General features: G+C 40.1%; 2 protein-coding genes and 2 long non-coding RNA genes across 5 annotated transcripts in view; 3 read left to right on the top strand and 1 right to left on the bottom strand.

Moving 5' to 3' along the window:
* lima1a (LIM domain and actin binding 1a) overlaps positions 1-1,719 on the top strand; it is a 36,315-nt gene extending 34,596 nt beyond the window's left edge. Inside the window, exon 11 of the mRNA XM_022220168.2 lies at positions 63-1,719. Within this exon, the coding sequence (XP_022075860.1) occupies positions 63-1,104 (1,042 nt within the window). The 3' untranslated portion in view covers positions 1,105-1,719. The remainder of the gene's footprint in view (positions 1-62) is intronic.
* A 1,412-nt stretch (positions 1,720-3,131) lies between these two features.
* The window catches only part of spryd3 (SPRY domain containing 3), a 107,130-nt gene continuing 86,360 nt past the window's right edge, over positions 3,132-23,901 (bottom strand). For both annotated transcript variants that reach the window (XM_051949301.1, XM_051949300.1), the window contains 3 exons: positions 22,141-22,260; positions 21,677-21,825; positions 3,132-7,234 (listed from right to left, as the gene is read on the bottom strand). In XM_051949301.1, the coding sequence (XP_051805261.1) occupies positions 7,148-7,234; positions 21,677-21,825; positions 22,141-22,260 (356 nt within the window). In that variant the 3' untranslated portion in view covers positions 3,132-7,147. The remainder of the gene's footprint in view (positions 7,235-21,676; positions 21,826-22,140; positions 22,261-23,901) is intronic.
* LOC127534355 (uncharacterized) lies at positions 7,155-14,181 on the top strand. The gene is made up of 2 exons (XR_007942461.1): positions 7,155-7,258; positions 13,498-14,181. It is a non-coding gene; the product is annotated as an uncharacterized LOC127534355 (long non-coding RNA).
* Positions 21,793-22,375, top strand: LOC127534351 (uncharacterized). The gene is made up of 2 exons (XR_007942457.1): positions 21,793-21,940; positions 22,154-22,375. It is a non-coding gene; the product is annotated as an uncharacterized LOC127534351 (long non-coding RNA).

The following is a 23,901-nucleotide window of genomic DNA, read 5'->3' as shown; positions in this document are numbered from 1 at the left end:
GATTGTGTCAAAGAAAAGAATCTCTGTATGTCACTTTTCTAATTATCTATCTTCTCGTCCAGTTTGGCGAACTACGCCTCCCTGCACAACAACGTCTACTGCAAGCCACACTTCTGCCAGCTCTTCAAGGCCAAAGGGAACTACGACGAGGGCTTCGGCCACCGGCCTCACAAAGAGCTGTGGGAGGGTAAAGGCGACAGCAGTGACACTTCGCCTTCATCCAACCCCCCGACCAAACCAAAGATCCAGAGCCCAGCCTCAGACCTGGAGAGCCCCAGTGTGGAGGACTCTCCTCTGGCTAAAGTCAACGTCCTGATGGCCACCATGGAGGCTCTGGGTCAAGGATCACCAGAGAAGGCAGACAGACCTGCAGAGACCCGCCGGCTGAAGATCTCCTGGCCTCCACGGACAGAGCCGGAGGAAACATCCAGCAGTGGAGCAACACCAACCACAGATGGAGGCTCTGCAGGGAAGCCCATCAGAGCCAAGTGGCCCCCAGAGGATGAATCTCCATCTTCACCTCCAGAGCAGACCAGAGGCTCCCCCTGCCTCCGCCGGAGCTCCTCCCTGAAGGAGCGCAGCCTGGCCTTCACCCTGGCAGCTCAGCCCAGCGGCCCTCCTGCTGAGGCCAGAAAACAGAGTCCTCCTCCTTCACCTCCTGCTGTGGTCGACCAGCAGCTCAGTCCTGAAGCCTCCAGCATGGAGCTGCAGCACAGCGAGCCGTCGTCCAGCAGCCAAACCCCCACCGAGGACAGCTGTGTGGACGTTCACACCAGCTCAGGAGAGGAGGAGATGAAGAGCGAGGAGGCGGCAGAAGATCATCTCACCACAGAGGGAGATGACGCTGCAGGAGGAGCAGCTGAGGAGGAGCAGATGGAGGAGGAAGATGGAGGTCTGCTGGAGGAGGAGATGAAACTTCAGGAGCCGACGGCCGTCTCCTCCCCAGAGGAGGAGGTGGACGCCAGCCGGGCGTCTCAGGACGTCGGCTTCTGGGACAGCGAGGAGGTGGATGATAAAGAGGAGGAGCAGGAGGCGCTGACGGTGGAGGAGATGATCAAACGGAACCGACACTACGATGACGAAGAGGAGGAAGAGGACGTTTAAACTGAATTCTTGGCCAACTAGTCGTCAGCCATGGACGACTCTGAACAGCCTCTGAACTTCTTCTTGCCATTCCTTCTTTTTTAGACGCTTTCTTCATCTTCTTCTTAAAAGAAAGTTGCTGCCGTGTTTAGTGTGAACTCTACTGAACTCTTGATCTGTGCCTCTTCAAACAGTCTGAAACACTTAAAGCCATTCCTGCAAAAATAATTTTTACAAGCCGTCTGAAAAAACGACAGGATGTTTTTTTTAAAATGTACACTATTTACAATAAAAACCCCGTTAAATATTTTTTAAAACTGAAGTCCAAAGGTTATGATTCACAGAACAGACATTTTATTTTTGAGCACATGCCTTTTGTATTTTTTATTTCCATTGGAGCTTCCTGATCTGAAACCAACTAAATCCAGCACTTCACTGTTACGCGTTTAAATAATGGGTTTGGTTAGTTTTGTGCTGTAGGACGGCAATCCTACACGTGCAAGCTGAAAACATACACTTTTGATTTTTCTTTTGTAATTTTGACAGGGTAAAACTGGACATGAATACTGTTTTTAAACCAGGGGACCAAATATCTTCAACTGCTACTGTTTAAATAAATTCTTGTACACAAACCTTCTCATCTGAGCAGCTCATTCAGAGTTTAACATTTGATGAAAACTGTGACTTATTACACTGAACACTGATTTTATTTTTAACGCCTGTATTGAGATTGCTCTTAAAGTTACAAGTCCTTTAAATAAAAATGAACCAAAAAAAAGATAAATGTGGGGAAACAAAAACGGATGATAAAACACAGTAATATTCAGTGCCTAGAAAAAGTACAGTTTGTTTTTTTAACCAGGATTTACAACAAGACTCTTGCGTGTCAAAGTGACACCAACTATCAAAACTCTGAACAAATCCAGTTTCACTTTAATATAAGTTATAGAACACCTAATTCAACACATGTACAGCTAATTAGTGCTCACACAATGTAGATCATCTGAGTACAGTGACTGTAGTATAAAGACACCTGTATATCCAATGTCTAGTTAGTGGTAGATCAGTAGTTCTGGCTACTGTCAAAGGATTTTTAGACTAGAGTTCAACAGAAGGCATGTGGGAGACTCTAAGGTCAGCTGGAAGAAAGTTATTTGGTCTCATGCATCCAAAATTGAGTTTTTAGGACATTATTATGATGCTTTTCAGCAGCAGGTCCTGGCAGGCTTATAAAGGCAGAAGGTGAAATCAATGCAGCAAAGTCTAGAGAAATCCTGAAGGACAACCTGGTGCAGTCTGCAGAGAACATAAGATTTGTTTTCCAGCAAATCGCCAAAACTACACAGAAATGGTTAAAAGACAACAAAGTGAATGTTGTGGAGTGGCCAGGTCAGAGCCCAGCCCTCAATCCAACTGAGAATTTGTAGCTGGACAATTCATTCACAACCCTCACACCATCCCCACTGTGAAGCACGGTGGTGGCAGCATCATGATGTCAAGCACGGTGGTCTTGCTGGAAAACAAACATTTGCAAACTCAGTTCTCTTGCATGTCTCTCTCTTTGCTGCATAGTTAGAATGACACAAAGAGACAAACATACACAAAACGTTGCAAAAATAACAAAAAAATTCAACCGAAAGACCCCAAAACGACAGTAAAAGACGGAAAAATAACATTAAAAGGTGGGAAAATGACAAAAGATGTAAAAACTACACCAAGACATAAAATGACAAACTTTCAAAAATGCCACTAAAACAGAGGCTCCACATACTTCTATTGTGTCTGTTTACACTTTGATATGAGTCATGAAAGTATTAAGAGATTACCAGCACTTCTGAAAATACAACATAAGCAACAAACACCAAAACCAGCAACTCTTCACAACTTCCCAACCCAAACTTGTTCTACTTAAATGTCTTAAGATTTTAGCTAAAAAAGCATTAGCCATGAATAAATGGTAACTAGTTAAAGATGAATAAAGGATGACTTACCAGAAAAAGGCACCAAATCCAAACTGTTTTTCAGTAAGTACAGACCAAAACAATCCATGAGTGTATCCCATCACTGAAACCTTTATTTATGATAATACATTTACTGAACAAGGCCATTATAGTGCAATTCAACAAGGCAAAGAATTATCATTATTACAGGAGTTCTTGGTGAGTATGTTTGGAGACGCTACAAAACTTTAAACCGCATTTAGCTCTAATTTGGTTGAACTGTGGATCATTTTGTAAACTGAGATTCTGAGTAAACTTTTAAAACAAGCGACTTTAATACCCTGAACTGAGATGCGGCTCATTTATTTCCACATCAGCATCTCGTTTTGTATCTTTGCGCTGTCTAGCTTTACGGTTCAGGCTGTCAAAACCTGGACTTAAGTCTCTATCCAGCCCTGCAGGAGAGGAAAAACAAATGGATTCACATAATATATGTTTTTTTTGTTTCTTTTTTTACATCATTGGCTCAAAAAACAAAACACATAACAGCGAAAATATCCCAAACATACATTCTCCAGCAGATGTGATTTCAAAGTTAACCCTGTGTAGTAGTTTTACATCACATTCTAAGTGTAGCGTTTCCGTCTCAGACTCCTACTGTCTGGAAGGTGCAGAGGAATGTACATTATAGTTTATTTTACAGGATGTTCTAATGGGCAGATACACATGAAGGAAGGTGAAGATGTCGGTTATCTGATTTAGCCGGTACAGTATAATGACGGTTACTTGACTCCCTTTAATCGTAAATTTGAATAATTTGAGTGGAAACCAGCTCCGATTGACAAAATATTTCTTATCCGTCTGCACAGATTGTTTTAGCTCTGGAGTCTGCATCACAAAGTCAACCTTAACTCAGTTCTGGATCTCTCTGGGTCGCTGACAGCAGTGATTCCAGATGTTTAATAATGAAACCAAACGTAAAAGTCTGTTTACGAGCTGATGGAACACTTGTGGCTCTGGACTTGCATGAAATTTGATAAACTCCTAAAAGTTAGTTAGTCTGAAGACATCCAATGTGAAAATGAAACAAAAGCTGAGGTTAATCTGTGGCTTTCTTCTAACTAAGCTGTTAGCAACTGTGAGAGAAGATAATTTCCTGGTTTGTGTTTCTTGGTCAGTTTTTGCAAGTTGTGGCTCTACTACAGAGGTGTGTCTGTCAGAGCAGATTACTAAAGTTAATCGTACTTCAGGATGATGTTACAAAGCTCCAGACAGGCTAAGAGGAAAAAGAAACTTGTTAACGATAGCGTTAGCCGAGGTTTCAACAGCAATAATTGAAAAAAGTCAAATATCGGCCTCAATCCCTACTTAAAACCACACATATCAACCTCGTGGCTTCTGTTCTTCACTTTTATTGTCCACTGAAGTCCAGATCATGAACTAAAAGATAGTCTGAAGACTGCAAATGTGAAAATGAAACAAAATTTGGGCTTAAAATGTCAGAAAAGGTGATCTGACCAGACATCTAAAGCACTAACTTCTACTTTAGCCTCCACTCGTGTAACAAATCTATCAGTGAACTGTCGGCAGAATCCACGTCTTTATGGAACTGTGACATGAATTTGAAGCAAGCGTTTCAAATTTTGCCAAAAATAAACGAGTAAAATGTAAATTAGGCTTGTTTTCCACTAGCATCAGTAGGTGGCGCTGTAGGATTTATTCCACATAGCTGTTGTAAGCAGAGTAGAAGAAGTAAACAAGAACTAGTTGTTTGCCAACCACTAAAAAAATGGAAATGAAAAGAAGTCTTCAGGAATTGTTCTCAAACCTGGAAAGGTGAAGTTATTTTGACATGTCAGCTGATGTCGTCCATGTTTGTGTGAAAACTTTTGCGTCGCCTGTTCACAAAAGCTGTAATCAGCTCCAATGGAACAAACACAAAACAGCATCAAGTGAGTGTAAAAACATGATTCTTTGCCATTTCAATGAACTTTTGCTAATGCAGCGCTTCAAAATGAACATGAAAACATGGTATGGAAACACAGCGACTGCAGAACAATATGTGAAAAATTACTACAATTTGAAAAAAAGAATCTCTGGTTGTGCTGCACTAATTTGGATGTTCTTTTAAAATCTGTCCTCGCATGTACAGGGGTGTCCCTAAAGTCTGGACACGCAGGAAATCTTGCCTCCAAAGATTAAATATGGCTTTGTCACAAGAAGAAATAGTTGAACTGGTACTTCTCAGCGGATGTGAGGGATGGACATATAGAAAGTCAGGGATAGGGCTAGCATGACTTTTCGCCATGACCAATCCTTTAGGATGATGCATTTGGTCGTCCAGAACGAGGTTCGTCCATGACACTGCCTGTTTCTTTAAACTCTTTTAACCACCTTCGCCAACGTGGAAAAGCCCAGTGGAACCCTCCGTGGATGACGTGCATTAAATTCATCTGCTATCTGTTGATACATCCTGTGTGTCCAGACTTTAGGGACATTCTGTAGTACAACGTTTAAGGACTGTGATGCTAATTAATGAATTCAGTTCCTGTAGCAGCACAACCAAAGCTGCACATTTCTAATTAATCAAAGATTAGCGATGCCGGTAAAAGGGAAAAATGCTAAATATCAATATTTAATAATCAGACGACAACGATACTGCAGCACAGAAAAATGTACATAAAATGTTCATCCCTAATTGTGACAAATAATCAAGATCTCACTATTAATCTAAATAATTGTGGTTTTTACTTTGGCAGCCCTATTTGTAACTCCACTGATGCAGATGTCAGCGATTTGATCGGTCAATAGTCAAATTTCGGACTCGAAAATTCAAGTTAAACCCAGAAACTGCTGGAAAACCCAAAAACTGATGTGACTTTGTGATCCAGACTTCAGGTACTGCTGCTGTTTGCTGCACACAAACAGCTTAAAACACAGAAACTAAACTTCATTGTCTTCAAACATCCAGCAGTTAATTCTACATCACAGATAGTTACTGTTCGACTAGAAAACCGAGAAATAAAGCTGAGCGTTTCACCCTCTTTTTCAATCTTTAAGGTTAGAAATGGTGAGAAATAAACCTTCAAACGTGCACTAATATCACATTATAGTTCAGTATAAGGCAATCCAATCTAGATGTGAGGTCTGTGATGTGTCACTTCACTTTCAGATGATGGTTTTTGTTATGGCTGACGTCTGTTGTATCGGACTGCGTTATACTGGAAGATATTTCTGTTATTTTGTCCACCCACGTTTTCCTTTAAACTGGACTCTTCACCAAACTACCTCGAGTTTTCAAAGTGCAAAAACAAAAACACGTTCCCTGAACTTCCTGACGCAGAAAGATAAGTTTCATTTCACAGATTGCTCGTAGAAATATACCTGACGTTTGGAATCCGGCTATGACATCCTCACAAATCTGTTCACACTCTCTTAGGAAAGCTCTGACGTGAAGCCGCCTCCAGTTTGGTTGTTTACTGATGCGTTTCTGAAATATCGATCCACTGCTGACTTCCAGGAGAGCAGCGATGGAGGCGGAGCGACGGCAGAACCCTGATCGGTCAGAGGAGGGCGCCATCACCCAGAGAGAGGACGAGGAGGGAGACTAGAGGGAGGAAGGGGGGAGTCTGTTCCCTGAAACTTAAACCAGCTCTGACTCGGCACAACTGTTGGCCTCTTTGCTCTGCTTTGCTTGGGGTTGTGACAAATGAAATAAACCGAGTGTGCCAGACCTCATGAGAGCGATTCACAGCTCGGAGCTCCAGAGCCACGCTGCATGCAGGAGGAGGTTAGACGGGACGACGGTGCAGATTGCATAGAATTAACGGTTTAAACGTCTCCCAGGAGCCTTTTAGCAGCTTTGTAACCTTCAGGAGCGTCCGTCTGTTCAACAACCAAACAGATGTGACATGTACAGAGTCTTATAAATAAAAAGCTGTGAGGAGGGAAGACGACATGCACGGCCGGGAGTGAGCGTGTTCTGGCGAGTGTGAGCAGCATGCTAGGCTACCGTGGGCGAGCTCTACAGCGCAGCCAGCTGGTCGCAGGGCGTCACGGATCCAGTCCGGCCTCAGGTCATCCGCTCAGAGGATGCAGGTCCACCTTCACCTTCTCACCGCTGCTCAGCATCCCCACCGTGGGGTAGAGGCCTCCGGGGGGACGGCCATCTCCCTGCGGCCCATCAGCTTCCCGTTCCTGGTGAAAAACACCTGCAGGACCACAGGGGGGCGACAGTGAGTTAAAACCAGGGATGTGAGATTTTTAGGTCTGATAACGATTATTGGTAATCAATAGAGGCAGATAACTGATATTTGTAGCCGATATGTATACTACCATTCAAAAGTTTGGGGTCACTTAGAAAGGTCCTTATTTTTGAAAGAAAAGCAGTTTTTTGTCAATGTAGAAAACATTAATCAGAAATCCAGTCCAGACATTGTTAATGTGCTAAATGACTATTGTAGCTGGAAACAGCTGATTTTTAATGGAATATCTCCATAGGGGTACAGAGGAACATTTCCAGCAACCATCACTCCTGTGTTCTAATGCTACATTGTGTTAGCTAATGGTGTTGAAAGGCTAATTGATGATTAGAAAACCCTTGTGCAGTTATGTTAGCACATGGATAAAAGTGTGAGTTTTCATGGAAAACATGAAACTGTCTGGATGACCCCAAACATTTGAATGAATGGTAGTGTACATTAGATGTAGTGTTTTAACCACAATTCAAAGCAAGGCTTCTTCATTAATAAACGTGACTAAAACTAAATACAAACAGGAGTGATTAAATGCTCTCCTGTGTTTATGTTTGATTAACTGATATTGATCAGTTTGTCTCCTGCTGTTCTCCATTTTCTTAGTATGTCTCTGTTTTATTTCCCATTTAGATTCATTTCTTCTAACACAGCTGCTGTCTGTTAGCATAGCTTTAGCCACAGTTTGTGCTTCTTGGTCAGTTTTTGCAGGCTGTGGCTCTACTAAAGAGATGCGTCTGTTAGAGCAGATTGCTGAAGTTAATCGTATTTCAGGAAGATGTTATGATGCTCCAGACAGGCTAAGAGGAACAGGAGAGCAATCTGTGATAGCGTTATTCTGGGCTTAAATAGCAATAATCGAAAAAAGTCAAATATCAGCCTCAATCTATACTTAAAACCCCAAATACCAACCTCGTGGTTGATGTTCTGCCACTTTTATTGCCCACTAAGGTCCAGATCTTAAATTAATTATTGTTTTCCAGACTCATTTGTGGCTGCCTTCCAGCTTAGCCGCTAGCTGTTAGCATAGCAATAGCCACTGTGAGAGACCACAGAATGACGGCAGACAGAGAGGAGGCTGATTAGACCCAAAATAGAGCACTTAATTGATCTAAATTTTATAAAATTCAACAAAAATTATTTGGCAACACGACATAAAAAAACAAAAAAGTTCCTGAGCAACGAGTCTCCAGTTTGATTCCCGGTGGAGGACAATTATTCACTGATTCTCCACCACCACTATGACAAAAAAGGGGGGGGAGCCCAAAAATATAATCTTTTGGGGAAAGAAAGGATTAAGACAACAAGAAATGCAGTATGCAAATGTGCCAAAAATAGAAGAACATCAGTAAAATCAGTGCAGGTTTCAAACTGAAAAATTAAAAAAAAAAAGGCTCTGCGAATGTTTTAGGAGGAAGAAAATGCATGATTATTTGGTCTCATGGATAAAAACAGAAAGCTTTTCTTTGCAAATTTCACTGAATGTCAAAAGAAATTTTCATTGTTGGCAAGAAATCTGCCACTTTTTTTTAGGTAAATCTACTGCAGTCCAATCAGAATCAAATTTTTTGCCAAATATATTTTCATGTGATTTGGAGTTTTGTTGCACAGCATTGAATGCAGGGGTGGGGGGGTGGAAATTAAAATCAAATGTTGCACAGACAGCTAGTGATCTGACAATTCAATTATTTGTATTTCTACCATTCTAGTTTAAAATTGAACCAGAGGCCTAAACCTGATTACAGCTCATTTGAAAATCTCACTCTTAGTCTCTCTCATCCAAATTTGAAAGCTCAGAAACCAGTTTTATTTGTTGTTATATATCGTCCTCCTGCTCCTTATTCTGAGTTTTTATCTCAATTCTCAGACTTTTTATCTGAATTAGTGCTCAGTTCAGACAAAGTTATTATTGTGGGTGACTTTAACATTCATGTTGACATAGACAGCGACAGCCTTACAACAGCTTTTAATTCATTATTAGACTCAATTGGGTTTTCTCAACATGTAAATAAACCAACCCATAGTTTTAATCACACTCTTGACCTTGTCCTGACTTATGGCATAGAAATTGAAGAGTTAACAGTATTTCCCCAGAACCCTCTTCTTTCTGACCATTTTATGATAACATTTCAATTTAAAGTAAAGGATTGTTTAGCAGCTCAGAACAAATATCATTACAGTAGGTGTTTGTCTGACAATTCAGTATCTAAATTTAAGGAAATAATACCCTCACTGTTTACTTCAGCAACATTTACTGATAAATCAGAAGGCAAATATTATTATTTTACCCCCACAGAAGTGGATTATTATGTTAATAATGCTTCAGCCTCACTGCGTACAACTCTTGATAGTGTTGCACCTGTAAAAAAGAAAGTTATATCTCAGAGAAGACTTGCTCCTTGGTATAATTCCCAGCTGCGGACTTTAAAGCAGGCATCCCGAAAGCTGGAAAGAAAGTGGTATTCCACTAATTCAGAGGAAGTGTATGTGGCTTGGAAAAAATAGTCTAGTAATCTATAAAAAAGCTCTTCGTAATGCCAGGACAACTTATTATTCATCTTTAATAGATGAGAACAAGAACAACCTTAGGTTTCTCTTTAGCACTGTAGCCAGGCTGACAAAGAGTCAGAGCTCTGTTGAACCTTGTATTCCTTTAGCTTTAACCAGTAACGACTTCATGAGCTTCTTTACACATAAAATAGTTATGATTAGAGATAAAATTAATCTGGCCCTTCCTACAAATGTCACAGATGCTTTTGAATTGGCTGTTAGACCTGATGAATCTTTAGAATTCTTCACTCCTATATGTCTCTCTGAACTAATTTCAACAGTTTCTACATCCAAACCATCAACATGTCTTTTAGATCCTATCCCAACTAGACTCTTCAAGGAGATTTTACCTTTAATTAATTCTTCAATGTTAGATCTGATTAATCTCTCTCTAATAACAGGCTATGTACCACAGGCTTTTAAGGTTGCTGTCATCAAACCTTTGCTTAAAAAGCCCACTTTAGATCCAGATGTGTTAGCTAACTATAGACCGATATCCAACCTACCATTTCTCTCTAAAATTCTGGAAAGAACAGTTGCAAATCAATTATGTGAACACTTACAAAGGAATAATTTGTTTGAAATGTTTCAGTCAGGCTTCAGAGTGCATCATAGCACAGAAACAGCTCTAGTGAAAGTTACTAATGACCTTCTCATAGCATCAGATAATGGACTAGTCTCTATACTTGTTTTGTTAGATCTTAGTGCAGCGTTTGACACAATCGACCACAACATTTTATTACAGCGTCTAGAACATTCAATTGGCATTAAAGGGACAGCACTGGACTGGTTTAAATCCTACTTATCAGATAGGTTCCAGTTTGTGCATGTCAACAATAACTCTTCTGAGCATACTAAAGTTAATCATGGAGTTCCTCAGGGTTCTGTCTTAGGACCGATACTTTTCACATTATACATGCTTCCTTTAGGCAATATTATTAGGAAGCATTGTATTAACTTCCATTGTTATGCAGATGACACACAATTGTATTTATCTATGAAGCCAGATGAAACTGATCAGTTAGCTAGACTGCAAGATTGTCTTAAGGACATTAAAACCTGGATGACTTTTAACTTCCTACTGCTAAATTCAGACAAAACTGAAGTCATTGTATTTGGCCCCAAACATCTTAGAAACTCGCTTTCAAAGCAAATAGTTACTCTGGATGGCATCACATTGGCCTCCAGTACTACTGTGAGGAATCTTGGAGTTATTTTTGACCAGGACATGTCCTTTAACTCACACATAAAGCAAGTCTGTAGGACTTCCTTTTTTCACCTGCGTAATATTGTAAAAATCAGGAACATCCTGTCTCAGAGTGATGCAGAAAAATTAGTTCATGCTTTTGTTACTTCCAGGCTTGACTATTGCAATTCCTTATTATCGGGTTGTCCAAATAGTTCTCTCAAACATCTACAGTTGATCCAAAACGCTGCTGCGAGAGTTCTGACAGGAGTTAGCAAAAGAGATCATATTTCCCCTATACTTGCTTCTCTTCACTGGCTTCCTGTTAAATCCAGAATAGAATTTAAAATCCTTCTTCTGACATATAAAGCTCTTAATAACCAATCTCCATCATATCTTAAAGATCTGATAGTACCTTATTATCCTAGTAGAACTCTTCACTCTCAAGCTGCAGGCTTACTTGTTGTTCCTAGAATTTCTAAAAGTAGAATGGGAGGCAGAGCCTTCAGTTACACACGTGGACAAAATTGTTGGTACCCCTCAGTTAAAGAAGGAAAAACCCACAATTCTCACTGAAATCACTTGAAACTCACAAAAGTAACAATAAATAAAAATTTATTGAAAATTAAATAATCAAAAACAGCCATTACTTTTGAATTGTTGATTAACATAATTATTTAAAAAAACAAACTAATGAAACAGGCCTGGACAAAAATGATGGTACCTCTATAAAAGATTGAAAACTATTTGACCAGAGTGACATGATTAACTCAGGTGTGTCATTTAATTGACATCACAGGTGTTTCCAAACTCATAATCAGTCAGTCTGCCTATTTAAAGGGAGACAAGTAGTCACCCTGCTGTTTGGTGAAAAGGTGTGTACCACACTGAACATGGACAACAGAAAGCGAAGGAGAGAATTGTCCCAGGACATCCGAAAAAAAATGATAGACAAACATCTTAAAGGTAAAGGCTATAAGACCATCTCTAAACAGCTTGAAGTTCCTGTGACAACAGTGGCTCATATTATTCAGAAGTTCAAGACCCACGGGACAGTAGCCAACCTCCCTGGACGTGGCCGCAAGAGGAAAATTGATGACAAATTGAAGAGACGGATCGTTGGAATTGTATCCAAAGAGCCCAGAGCAACCTCCAAAGAAATTAAAGGTGAACTCCAAGGCCAAGGTACATCAGTGTCAGATCGCACCATTCGTCGTTGTTTGAGCCAAAGTGGACTTCATGGGAGACGACCAAGGAGGACACCACTGCTGAAAAAAACTCATAAAAAAGCCAGACTGGAATTTGCAAAAATGCATGTTGACAAGCCACAAAGCTTCTGGGAGAATGTCCTTTGGACAGATGAGACCAAACTGGAGCTTTTTGGTAAGGCACATCAACTCTATGTTCATAGACTCAAAAACCAAGCATACGAAGAAAAGAACACTGTCCCTACGGTGAAACATGGAGGAGGCTCAGTAATGTTTTGGGGCTGCTTTGCTGCATCTGGCACAGGGTGTCTTGAAAGTGTGCAAGGTACGATGAAATCTGAAGACTATCAAGGCATTCTGGAGAGAAATGTGCTGCCTCGTGTCAGAAAGCTTGGTCTCAGTCGCAGGTCATGGGTCTTCCAACAGGACAACGATCCAAAACACACAGCCAAAAACACCCAAGAATGGCTGAGAGAAAAGCGTTGGACTATTCTAAAGTGGCCTTCTATGAGCCCAGATCTGAATCCCATTGAACATATGTGGAAGGAGCTGAAACATGCCATTTGGAGAAGACACCCATCAAACCTGAGACAACTGGAGCTGTTTGCTCATGAGGAGTGGGCCAAAATACCTGTTGACAGCTGCAGAACGCTCATTGACAAATACAGAAATGGTTTAATTGCAGTGATTGCCTCAAAAGGTTGTGCAACAAAATATTAAGTTATGGGTACCATCATTTTTGTCCAGCCCTATTTCATTAGTTTGTTTTTTTAAATAATTATGTTAATCAACAATTCAAAAGTGATGGCTGATTTTGATTATTTAATTTTCAATAAATTTTTATTTATTGTTACTTTTGTGAGTTTCAAGTGATTTCAGTGAGAATTGTGGGTTTTTCCTTCTTTAACTGAGGGGTACCAACAATTTTGTCCACGTGTGTATCAGGCGCCTCTCCTGTGGAACCTGCTCCCAGTTTGGGTTCGGGAGGCAGACACCCTCTCTATTTTTAAGACCAGGCTTAAAACGTTCCTTTTTGACAAATCTTATAGTTGGGGCTGACTGGGTGACCCACAGGGGTTCGGCTTGTGTCTTCATTTGCACAGCTGACTCCTTCTTGGACGTCCCTTCGTTCTGCCTCTTGTCATGCTGCTATAGGCCAAGGCTGCTGGGGGACTTTTCTTGACGCACTGAGCCCTTCTCTATCTACCTTTACATTTAATATGTATACCGTTATTGCAGTACATTCACTCTGTTTCCCCCTGTGCTATTTCTCCGAGTGTCCCTGGTCCCAGAGCTGGATGCTTCAGATCTGCGGTTGATGTTCCACCAGCTGGTCCAGTCTCCACCATGTCCACTGTGGGATGCTGCTGCTGACCTTCCTCCAGCCCTCTGCTTCCAACTCCCTTTTTCCACCAGTCAACTCTGCATTGCCTTCACTATACTGTTATGCTAACTTACATACTGTTTGAATTTTACTGCTAGCTATATATGGAGTATGTTTAATGTCAGAGCTGTACATCATAAGAGTAAATTATGAGTCAGTTTTCAACGTTAGCTTATACTTTGTCTGTGCCACATATCCTGTCATGCATGTATCCAAATGTGTGTTGTGTTTTCCTTGCTTTCCCACCCCTCCCTCTTCTCCCATCCCTCCCCCTTGCCCTCTTCTGTCCTTCTCAACCCGCCCGGCCAGCAGGCAGATGGGTCCCCCCTATATAGAGCCGGGTTCTGCTCGAGGTTTCTTCCCTGTTAAAAGGGTGTTTTTCCTTGCCACTGTCGCCTTTGGGCTTGCTCTGGGGGTCAGGTATTTGGGTTCTGTAAAGCGTCTTGAGACGAGTTGACTGTAATTGACGCTATATAAATAAAATTGAATTGAATTGAATTGAATTGAATTGTATTTTAAAAAAAATCAGACACACATTAAAAATGCATTGAAGTACAATTAAAGAGCTTATACCTTGCTTTTTGGGTTTCATTATTTCTTTTTATTATATAAGATGCAAACTTCCAAAGCTCAAAGTTGACACTAAAGTAAATGATTTATTTCCACAGAAAAATCTGCTCTTTACGTGCCTCAAACGTCTCGTTTAAAGGCAAGGCTTTCTTCCTTTACTTATCTACATCATCATGGTAAAATTTGGTCCTCAAACAAAGAATTATTTCCTTGTTAGAGGCACTTCTGAAAAAGCTACATCCTGTAATTAGAGATGCGGAATTCAGGTACATAAGCAACATGACCTTGGTTTCGCCGAACAAACGGTCCAGTCAGAGTAGACTGGGTTTTTATACACTGTGAGAGAAGCTAATTTACTGACTTCTAACTTAGCCGCTAGTTGTTAGCATAACCTTATCCACTGTGAGAGAAGCTAATGTCCTGGTTTGTGTTTCTTGTCCAGACATTTCTGAAACCACAGAGTGATGACAGACAGAGAGAGGAGGCTGTTTAGACCTGAAGTAGAGGATTTAATTCATCAATAATTACTCATGAATTTTTTAGCAGAAAAAAGCCAAATATCGGCCACAATAATCGGTCTATCCCTGGTTAAAACACCCACAGAGGAGCCTCTAAATGATGGAGCATCAGAGCGATCAGCTGCGAAAGGAAAGTCTTCTCATAAAGACCGATACAAACTTCATCAGCAAGTCAGAAATTATGTGCCGTTAAGAAATATCGTTAAACAAATGGGCTCCGGTGCAGCGTCTGTGTTCTGCAGGGGGAAGAAAGTCAATGTTTACAGTACATGTCTCTACTAAATCAGCCAGTGATCAAACATTATCCAGCTGTTCTCAAAAGAACATCAACAAGCTTTTCAATGCTAATACCGAGGGCTTCGTTCCAAGTCTGAGAGCAAATACCGACACACTAAAACAACAAGTCGAGTACTGTTGAGTGTGCGTCTTCAATAAATCAGGCTGAGTCACATATCAAACATTTACCGTACCACCCACTCCAGAAAGAAAGACTTAACCTATTTAATTACACGAGTGCTGAGTGGCCGAGCGCTGGAACGTCGAGGAGCGGCGCGTTGAGACTAATGCATCCTGCTGAGTAAATATTGACAAATCCCCGGATTATTTCCCGCCCGGTTTCTGTTCTCACCCACTTGGGTTTTGCTCGCTCACACCCGCTCGGTGACCCTTCGGACACCAAAACCGCAGAAGGTGAGTTAACCCTGAAGGTCAGGACAGAGTGGAAACTGGCAGCAATTAAAACAGTGACAGAAAAAACAAGAAAAGCAGTCAGAGAGCGCAGTACTCTGTCCAGGCTGCTCAGTCGACCATATGGCAACATCTTGTCTTAAGTGCAAGAGCTCTGACCAGAAGACATTAAACGTCACAGAAGTCTTGGAGCTCCTTGTTCCCAAAAAAACTCTGGACTGCCCATAGTCCATTTGTTTCTCAAGTCACTACAATAACTAGAAAAGCACTCAGAGTGCAGTTCTTCAGCAAGGCTGTTCGTTCCTCCATATGGCATTGTCAGAAATGTAGCACTTCTTTTTTTTTATTTTTTTTTTAGAAATGCAGCATTTGTCTATTAGTTACTGATGATCAGAAATCACGGCAACATAGAATGTGGCCATTTAATTCAGATGTCCCCACAAACAAAATGACCTTTTGAATACATGCATGTGCTATGCATAAGTCCATTATGTGACCTAAATATGTAGCAGGCCGCGGGAATTGATGGGTCTTGGAAAAAACCCCACAATTAAATCAATTGTTCCTAATATCATTTCCGTTGGGTAAATCCTGATAAGTCTGCAGCGGTCGATTTGTAGCAGGATCACAATCATGTGATCATCAGCAGGCAGCTGACGATCCAGTGCATACTTTCTCTTATTCCCCACTCCTTTATCACAATTCAAACTCAGAGGTCTTTACACACACACACACACAGTATATTTGGTGTGTGTGTGTATATATATATATATATATATATATATATATATATATATATATATTTTTTTTTTTAGAGGATTTTTTTAGCTGAGAAGTTAGGCAAAGTATATATGTTCATTTGGACAGATTTCATTCAAAATGAGAATTAAACTCTCTTTTCTCCAGTTTCCCTTTTGAGGAGGGCAAAATTTGAAGAATTTGGGAAGCACTACAAGCACTACACATGACTACTCAAGAGCAGGTAGCAAGGTAAAATGAAGAACAAATGCATAAAAGACCTGAACTTATACAAAGCAGACAGATGGGCAGATGATATGGCTCTCTGTGGCATGTGCATTCCACGGCCCTACTGACAGTAAGAGAAAATGTACAAAGTTCAAGAGAGGGTTAGAGAAAAGACCATCTGATATGAGGAAACATAGTGAATGAACTGTTTAAGCAGGAAGGAAGCTAAAGCAGTAGTTCAAGACTATGTTGCGGGTTAAGGGAGGAGACGGTGAATGAGGAAAAAAAAATTCTGTCTACCTGATTCATCAGTACACCAGGTGAGTGACTTGTCATAGTTACAGTGACGCCATCTCGCAATGATACAGGAATCCATTCATCCATTCATTCTCTATATACCGCTTTATCCTCATTAGGGTCGTGGGGGGGCTGGAGAGTATCCCAGCTGACTCGGGCGAAGGCAGGGGACACCCTGGACAGGTCGCCAGTCTGTCACAGGGCTACATATACAGACAGACAATCACACTCACATTCACACCTATGGGGAATTTAGAGTAACCAATAAACCTCAGCATATTTTTGGACTGTGGGAGGAAGCCAGAGTGCCCGGAGAAAACCCACGCATGCACAGGGAGAACATGCAAACTCCATGCAGAAAGATCCCAGGCCCAGGCCGGGACGCAAACCAGGGATCTTCTTGCTGCAAGGTGAAAGTACTACCCACCATCCACTGTGCAGCCCATGATACAGAAATATTTAACAAATCTGTGGATCCAGACTAAGTCGCATCATTGTCAAAATCTAATCACTTGGTCTTTGTGTAATTTCTGACCTTCCTGAAAAGTTCATCCAGATCCGTAAGTCCGTTTTTGAGAATATTTGCTATCAGACAGACAGACAGGCAAATGTACACAGATTGTCACATAAGTTTACCGCATTACATGCCGGAGTAGTAATCAGCATGAAGTTAAACACAACAGATGAGTTAATCCACAGCTCCAACACATAGGAAGCTGAAAAAAACGTCAAGTTAGCTAACAGTCCAAATACATTCAAAGCTGTTGACTGTTTTAATGTTGCTCTTTGATGTAGCTCCAAATGTCAACCTTAAACAAGACGACATGGTCATCAATATCCCCCGCCACATGTGATGTCTATGAGTCTATATCCAAAATAGTGATCAAGGGCCATAACTCTGTTAAATATTATCGCACAGGTCTCATTTTCGAACTTGATCAAGGTGTCCATGGTGTGAAGCTACACGCTAAATTTCGTAATCCTAGCTGTAATAGTTTCCGAGAAAAGCTGTCCCCTTCATGACGGACGGACGCCAAACCTATATCCCCCCTTTCCACTTCGTGGAGGCGGGGGATAATAACGTACCTGTCCATGTTCATATGTATAGCCGATGCAAACATTTAAAAAGTATAGCAAGGATGTTTCCAGAGGTAGAGCCAAGAAATGTTATTTATTAGTTTACGTCACACAAAATGCAGTAAACTACAGGAATCGACTGATCATCAGCCAAAGCGATTACTGAGGCTGACAGTGGGCAATTTTTAAGATCATCTGTATTGTTATTTTATTAACTATCATTACTTAACAATAAAATGAATTACACACATTACTCTGATGCAGAATCCTCTCTCTCTGTGGTCTCAAGCAAAATTCCGCCCACACCTCCATGTGATTGGTTACTTGTAACAAGCAACGGCCAATCAATGAGAGGGATTGTTTACACAGAGAGACAGATGAGCACATTTAGAGACTGTAGCAGTGCTGTGTTTGGAAGCTCAGGTAGCCCAAGCTCAGATAATGCCCAAGTTATAACAAACGTCATAATCTTCCACAAACATGTCCCGTTTTCTTGTCGCACTAAAAAGACCCCAATAATTCACTCATTTTGCTGATGGTGCTAGGCTAAGGCTATGAGGTTTGTTATTTTTTTTCCCCATCGGTAGCTAACACTATCTGAAGCACTCTAACATCTTTCTTAAGTCAGATTATAGTTAACAATCTGCTCTAACTGACAGACACGTCTCTTTATACAGAGACACAACATGTAAAAACTGAATAATGATACTAAAGCCAAGCTAACAGTTAGCATCTAGTCAGCAAGCAGACACAGATCACCCTGAAACAGTGTCTGGAAAACAAAGCCAAATAACGCTATAAGACCTGGGCCTCAATGGATAATAAAATGGGCAATGAAAAATGAAAAAATAGAGAAGAGCAGCGGGCATAAACTACAGGAGACAAACTTATTGATCTCAATCGGTCAAGAGTGTTGTAGAGTCACATGACACTAATATCATCATTTCTGTCTCGATTACACATATTCAGTTGTAGTTATCCTTTTTAAGAATTATAGTTATGAATGACCGCTATCACAAGCTGTTAATATATAATGTTTAATGTATGCATTCAAATGCGGGTTATCGGCCTTTTGTAATTACCAATAATCGATATTAGCTTGAAACTACAACTACAAACTCATGATAGAACACAATGATAGAGTTAGGATTAGTATATTTGCTCCTGATATTCTTTCTGACAAGTGGACGATATCGAAGCATTGGTATTTATGGGTAGAAGCACGACTGGCTGCTCCAAAAGTCACAGGAACAAGGATAAGCTTTAACACTGAAGCTCATCTGTCATCTTCATAAGTTTGGTGTTTCAAGCAGCTAAAAAGTCCCACTGTTGGCGCACTCTACAACACTTGCCCAGAATCAAATGGCACAGAGATGAAGAAGTTGGTAACCATGATGAAGTGCAAAAGAATCTTGTTAGTCGAGGCTAAAAACGGAGCTCAAGTTTACCTTTTGTTCTATATGCGAGTGAATTACAAACTAAATGTTAACAAAACATCCTCCATAAGGTGACAACTAGTCTGGACAACTTGTTTTGCTGCCTCCAAGTGCCAAAGTTAAAAATCAATCAAAGCAGATTTAAGTCATGACATGCGGATTGATCTACAGGTCTGCTTACAGTTGAAACCAAAAGTTTACATACACTGTAAAAAGACACATAACCATTTTTTTTCTCACTGTGTGACATTAAATCAGACTAACTTTTTCTTGTTTTAGGTCAGTCAAGATTACCCAATGGTTTATGAATAATGAGAGAGCATTTTTTTTTTTTTAATTTTAAGACTGAACCAGTCTTGTGGAAGTTTGATTTCTTCTAATTTTTCTATGCCTGCTCAAAGGGAAAGAATGCTTACTTATTTTATAACTTTTTACGAAAGATCTTTCAATTCAATACATAATTCCAGTGAGAATGAAACAAAAAAAAACATCTTGTTCTGTACATGGGCTATATTTGTGCATTCATTTATTGTTGTAGTTACATGTCTTACTTGTAGTCGTTTCCCTTGATTTCAAGTGTGAAATTTTTTTCTCATTTCCCTTCAACAACAGGTAAACATCTATTAGTGTGGACCTGTGTGTCATATATGGTACCTGAGAGTCTACTGTATTTATTATTATGATCGTCTCATGTCATGCGGCTTCACAACACGAAAAACAAACTGGAATTACCAAGTACAACAGTTTTCCAAGTGCCCACAGATGTTATCAATGTTGGGAGGAAAATGAAGGCTCCAAATATCAAAAATATTTACCTATTTTCATTTTTAGAATCTGCACAAGCTACACGTTTTTTTAACTCTGGAAAGATGTTTCACCATGCTGAATGTATCTACCAGCAAGTTGCTCCTCTGTATCCCATTTTTTAATTTTGAGTGCTGCATTTAAATCAATGTCACTTTAAATGATGTCACATCATGGAAGCGGTGTGTTTCCAGTGTTCCTCCAATTAACCTATCAAAATCTTTCAAAGCCATGACATCATTATCATCATCTGGGCTTTCCCAGATAGTTTGAAGACACAGTAATCTTAATGCATGTAAAATTCTGACTTTGAAGAAAGTAATTAAAAAATATATCTTCTTATTCAGGCTTTTAAGCAAATAGAAATAACTCTTGTACTCCTAACTGACCTAAAACAGGAAAAGTTTAGTCTGATTCAAAGTCAGACGGTGAGAAAAAAAAAAGGTTATGTGTCTTTATACTATATTATACAGTCAATGTGGGTCATTCAAGAACTGGAGGACGTTTTACGTCCCGCCCATCAAATTTCAACTAATCCATGTACAAAATACTAAAACATGCAGTTGCTGTGTAAATGTATTTGTCCTGAGACCAAATCTAGAAAAACTAGGAGAAAAGAATGTTTAAAAATACTTTCTAAAATATTAAATAAGTCTGGATTTCCCCTAAAATGCCATTTTTGTCTTGTCCCACCTCCCTGATGACCAAATTGAATCACAAATAAAACAGTTAAAATTAAATGTAAATCTCCTTTTTTTGGTATTAGGGTCATTTCAGAATTGGAGGACATCTGAGCGTCACAATTTTTGGAAAACAAACCTTCTCTCTTGATATTTTCTACTTCATATTCATCAACAATAGATAACAAATCATCAAAGGCTTGATTGGCTCAGCTTACACATCAATGGTAGCATTTTTATTCCATGTTTTATGTGTTGTTTCTTAACCCTACTCTAATCACAGTAACAGGGTTGCTAATCCATGCTAATGCTAGCTTTTTCTCAGGAGTAGAAGCTAGATGTTTAGCTAGCTGTTACTGCTGACCAAGAGGACAAACTGACTGATGGAAAACAGTAAAAAGAATTAGTCTGATCCTGATAATATGAGGTAGAGTGAGACATTCAATCAAGGCTGACAATGTTATGAAAATATGAAAAATAAAAGAGAGGACATAGCTTTGCTCTACTCGTTCTTTTGGAAAACTGTTTGATGATGCTAATTCCAGCGTTTCATGTGATTCACTGTTTTGTTCTTCTTCTAGCAGCTAAAAAGGTTTTGCTAACAGGGTTGTTGTGGGACACACGTTCCATGCATAAAAATTATTATTATTTAAAATATGTTGATTACAGAAGGTGTTCCCACAATTACAAAAGACATCAACAAAAAATAATTCCAGAAAAAGGAGGCTTAGATTCTATTTTAACTGTTTTATTTGAGATTGAATATGGTCATCAGCAGGGAGGGACAGGAGAAAAATGGCATTTTAGGGGGAACTAAAGACTTACTTGCTATTTTTAAAAAATGTTTTCCAACATTCTTTTCTCCTAGTTTTTTTTTCCAGGACAAGCAAATTTACACAAGAACTGCATGCTTTAGTATTTTGTACATGAATTATTTGAAATTTGATGGGTGGGGCGGAAAACGTCCTCAACTCTGGAATGACCCACGTAAACCTCTGGTTTCAAACGTGTGTGCTGTGTTTGAAAGTCTTCCTCACCGTGACCTTCCTGCCCTCCTGTTCCTGCTCTACCTCTTCTCCATCCTCCTCTTCCTCCTCCTCCTCCTCTTCGTCGTTGAGGTACAGAACATTCTGGACGGCTGCGTGAGCCGGGCGGACCTCCAGCCGTTCCCAGTCGTCCACGTCGCCTGAGGACAAAGCACAGCACGGCAGCGCTGAGGAAAGGCTTTCACCTGAAAGAGCAGACTGTGCTGGAGTTGTCGCCGTGCCACGCGACCGCTCGCTGATGAAATGTCAGATCAGGTAACGCAGCGAGACGCCAAACATGTTCATTAATACCACAACCGGAGATGTTTTGTTTGTTGGCCGCCTCCTCTAAGGTTAGGTAACATTCGCTGCTGTCTGAGGCCATCTGCAAACACGTTAATGTCCCAAATGTTGACTGCTTTAAACCGCAAAAAGCTGGTTTAAGAGCGAAACTAACCCATTTAACGAGGCCTCACCTTCCCTGTCCAGGATGTAGTCTCGTGGGAACATGATGCCGCAGCCCATGATGTCACCTTTGAAGCAGCGAGGACCAAAAGCATCTCCAACCCCACTGCCATGAAAGATCTTCCCGTCATCTGTCAAAGGGGAAGAGCAAGAAATGAACAAGGGATCGTCCGGGAATTCGCATGTCTTTTATGCAGTATGAACAGTTAGAATGCCATAAATCACAGAACAATTATAAAAACGAAACCTGGACTTCTGTGATTATTTACGTTACGAAAATTTAAATTAACTAAAATTAGCAAATACAACAGTTTTCCAAGTACTATTATTGAGCCATGCTTCACTTAAAACACACTTATTTAGTAGGTCAAATATGTTCTGTTTTCCACTCAGTCATAAATCATAAAAAGAAAAGTTGCATTTCTTTTAATATGCATCTTACAAGAACGGAAAAAACTGGGATCAACATACGCAACATTTTCCCCAATTGCCCCCCCAAAAAATCTCAAAATTACCTAATTTGCATTTTTACAACCTCTATAAGCTGCACATTTTTCATTCTAGAAAGATGTTTTACCATGATGAATGCATCTTCCAACAACTCGCTCGTCTATTTACCGTTTTTGAGCCTTGCCACACTTAAAACACATTTGATCCTTTGGTCAAATAGGTTTTCTTTCCCTCTCAGTGTCTCTAATTTGTTTCCATACTCGTTTCCTCTCTGCTCTGTGTGTACACTGCCTGCAGTTCAGCTGAATGGTCACAGAATTTTTGTCAGTTGATTAAATCTTGACCTTTTGGTTGCACTAAATAGAGCGCAATCATGGCTAATAAACAAAAGTTACCTTTCTTTGAATATTTATTTTTTACAAATAATGAAAAAAAAAAAAAGTCAATACGTATAACATTTTCCAGCACTGTAAATATTCTAATGATTTTCCAACCTCAAAAGCCCCTGCACATTAACGCTTTAATGATGTTTCAATCATTTTTCATATTTGTGTTTTGTCCGTTTTCCCAGCAGTATTTAACAAAACAACATGACCTGAACTTGCGTAGCTGACATGAAACAACTAAAAAATATTAATCTGACGTGATGCCGTGCCGTTATTTCACAATAATAAAGAAATCTTTAACAAATCTGTGGATCCAGACTATAAGCCGCACCACTCCCACACTATAATCACTTGGTCCTTGAGTCATTTCTGACCTTCCTTGAAAATTTCATCCAAATCTATAAGTCCATTTTTGAGTAATGTTTCTAACAGACAGACAGACAGACGTAGGCTGATTGTCACATAACTCTGCTGTGTTCCTTGTTGGATTAATTAATTAAAAACAAAGATGAAAAAGTACATCTTGAGCTTGAATTGGAAAGTTCAAAGCTAAAAGCTGTTTTACCACATTTAATTTTACCTCTAGAAACAGTAAAATATCCATAATCAAACAACTTGAGAGGTCAGAGTAGATAAAAGAGGAGTCTATCAAGTGATTTAGGGACAACGAAGAGAATTTTGTTTCTATGAGGATCGGGTAGCGGAGTTTAGATCTTTGTTAAAACTGAGGCTGCAGCATTCTGGATCAACCTAAACTCTGACCTGTGATCAGTCCGCTGCAGGAGTTCAGGCTGCCAGAGATAAAAGCACGTTCTAAAATTGTCAAAAGCATGTTTTGACATAAAGTCTCTGATCCTCGCATTGCTTTTAAAGTGGTGAGAGGTTGACTTTGGTATTTATTTGATGTGAAATGGATGTTTAACGCCTGCAATCACA

This window comes from Acanthochromis polyacanthus, chromosome 6 (genome assembly GCF_021347895.1).
Source record: "Acanthochromis polyacanthus isolate Apoly-LR-REF ecotype Palm Island chromosome 6, KAUST_Apoly_ChrSc, whole genome shotgun sequence".
NCBI lineage: Eukaryota > Metazoa > Chordata > Actinopteri > Pomacentridae > Acanthochromis > Acanthochromis polyacanthus.
Note: the sequence above shows the minus strand (reverse complement) of the source record. Positions and strands in the feature narration are given on the sequence as shown.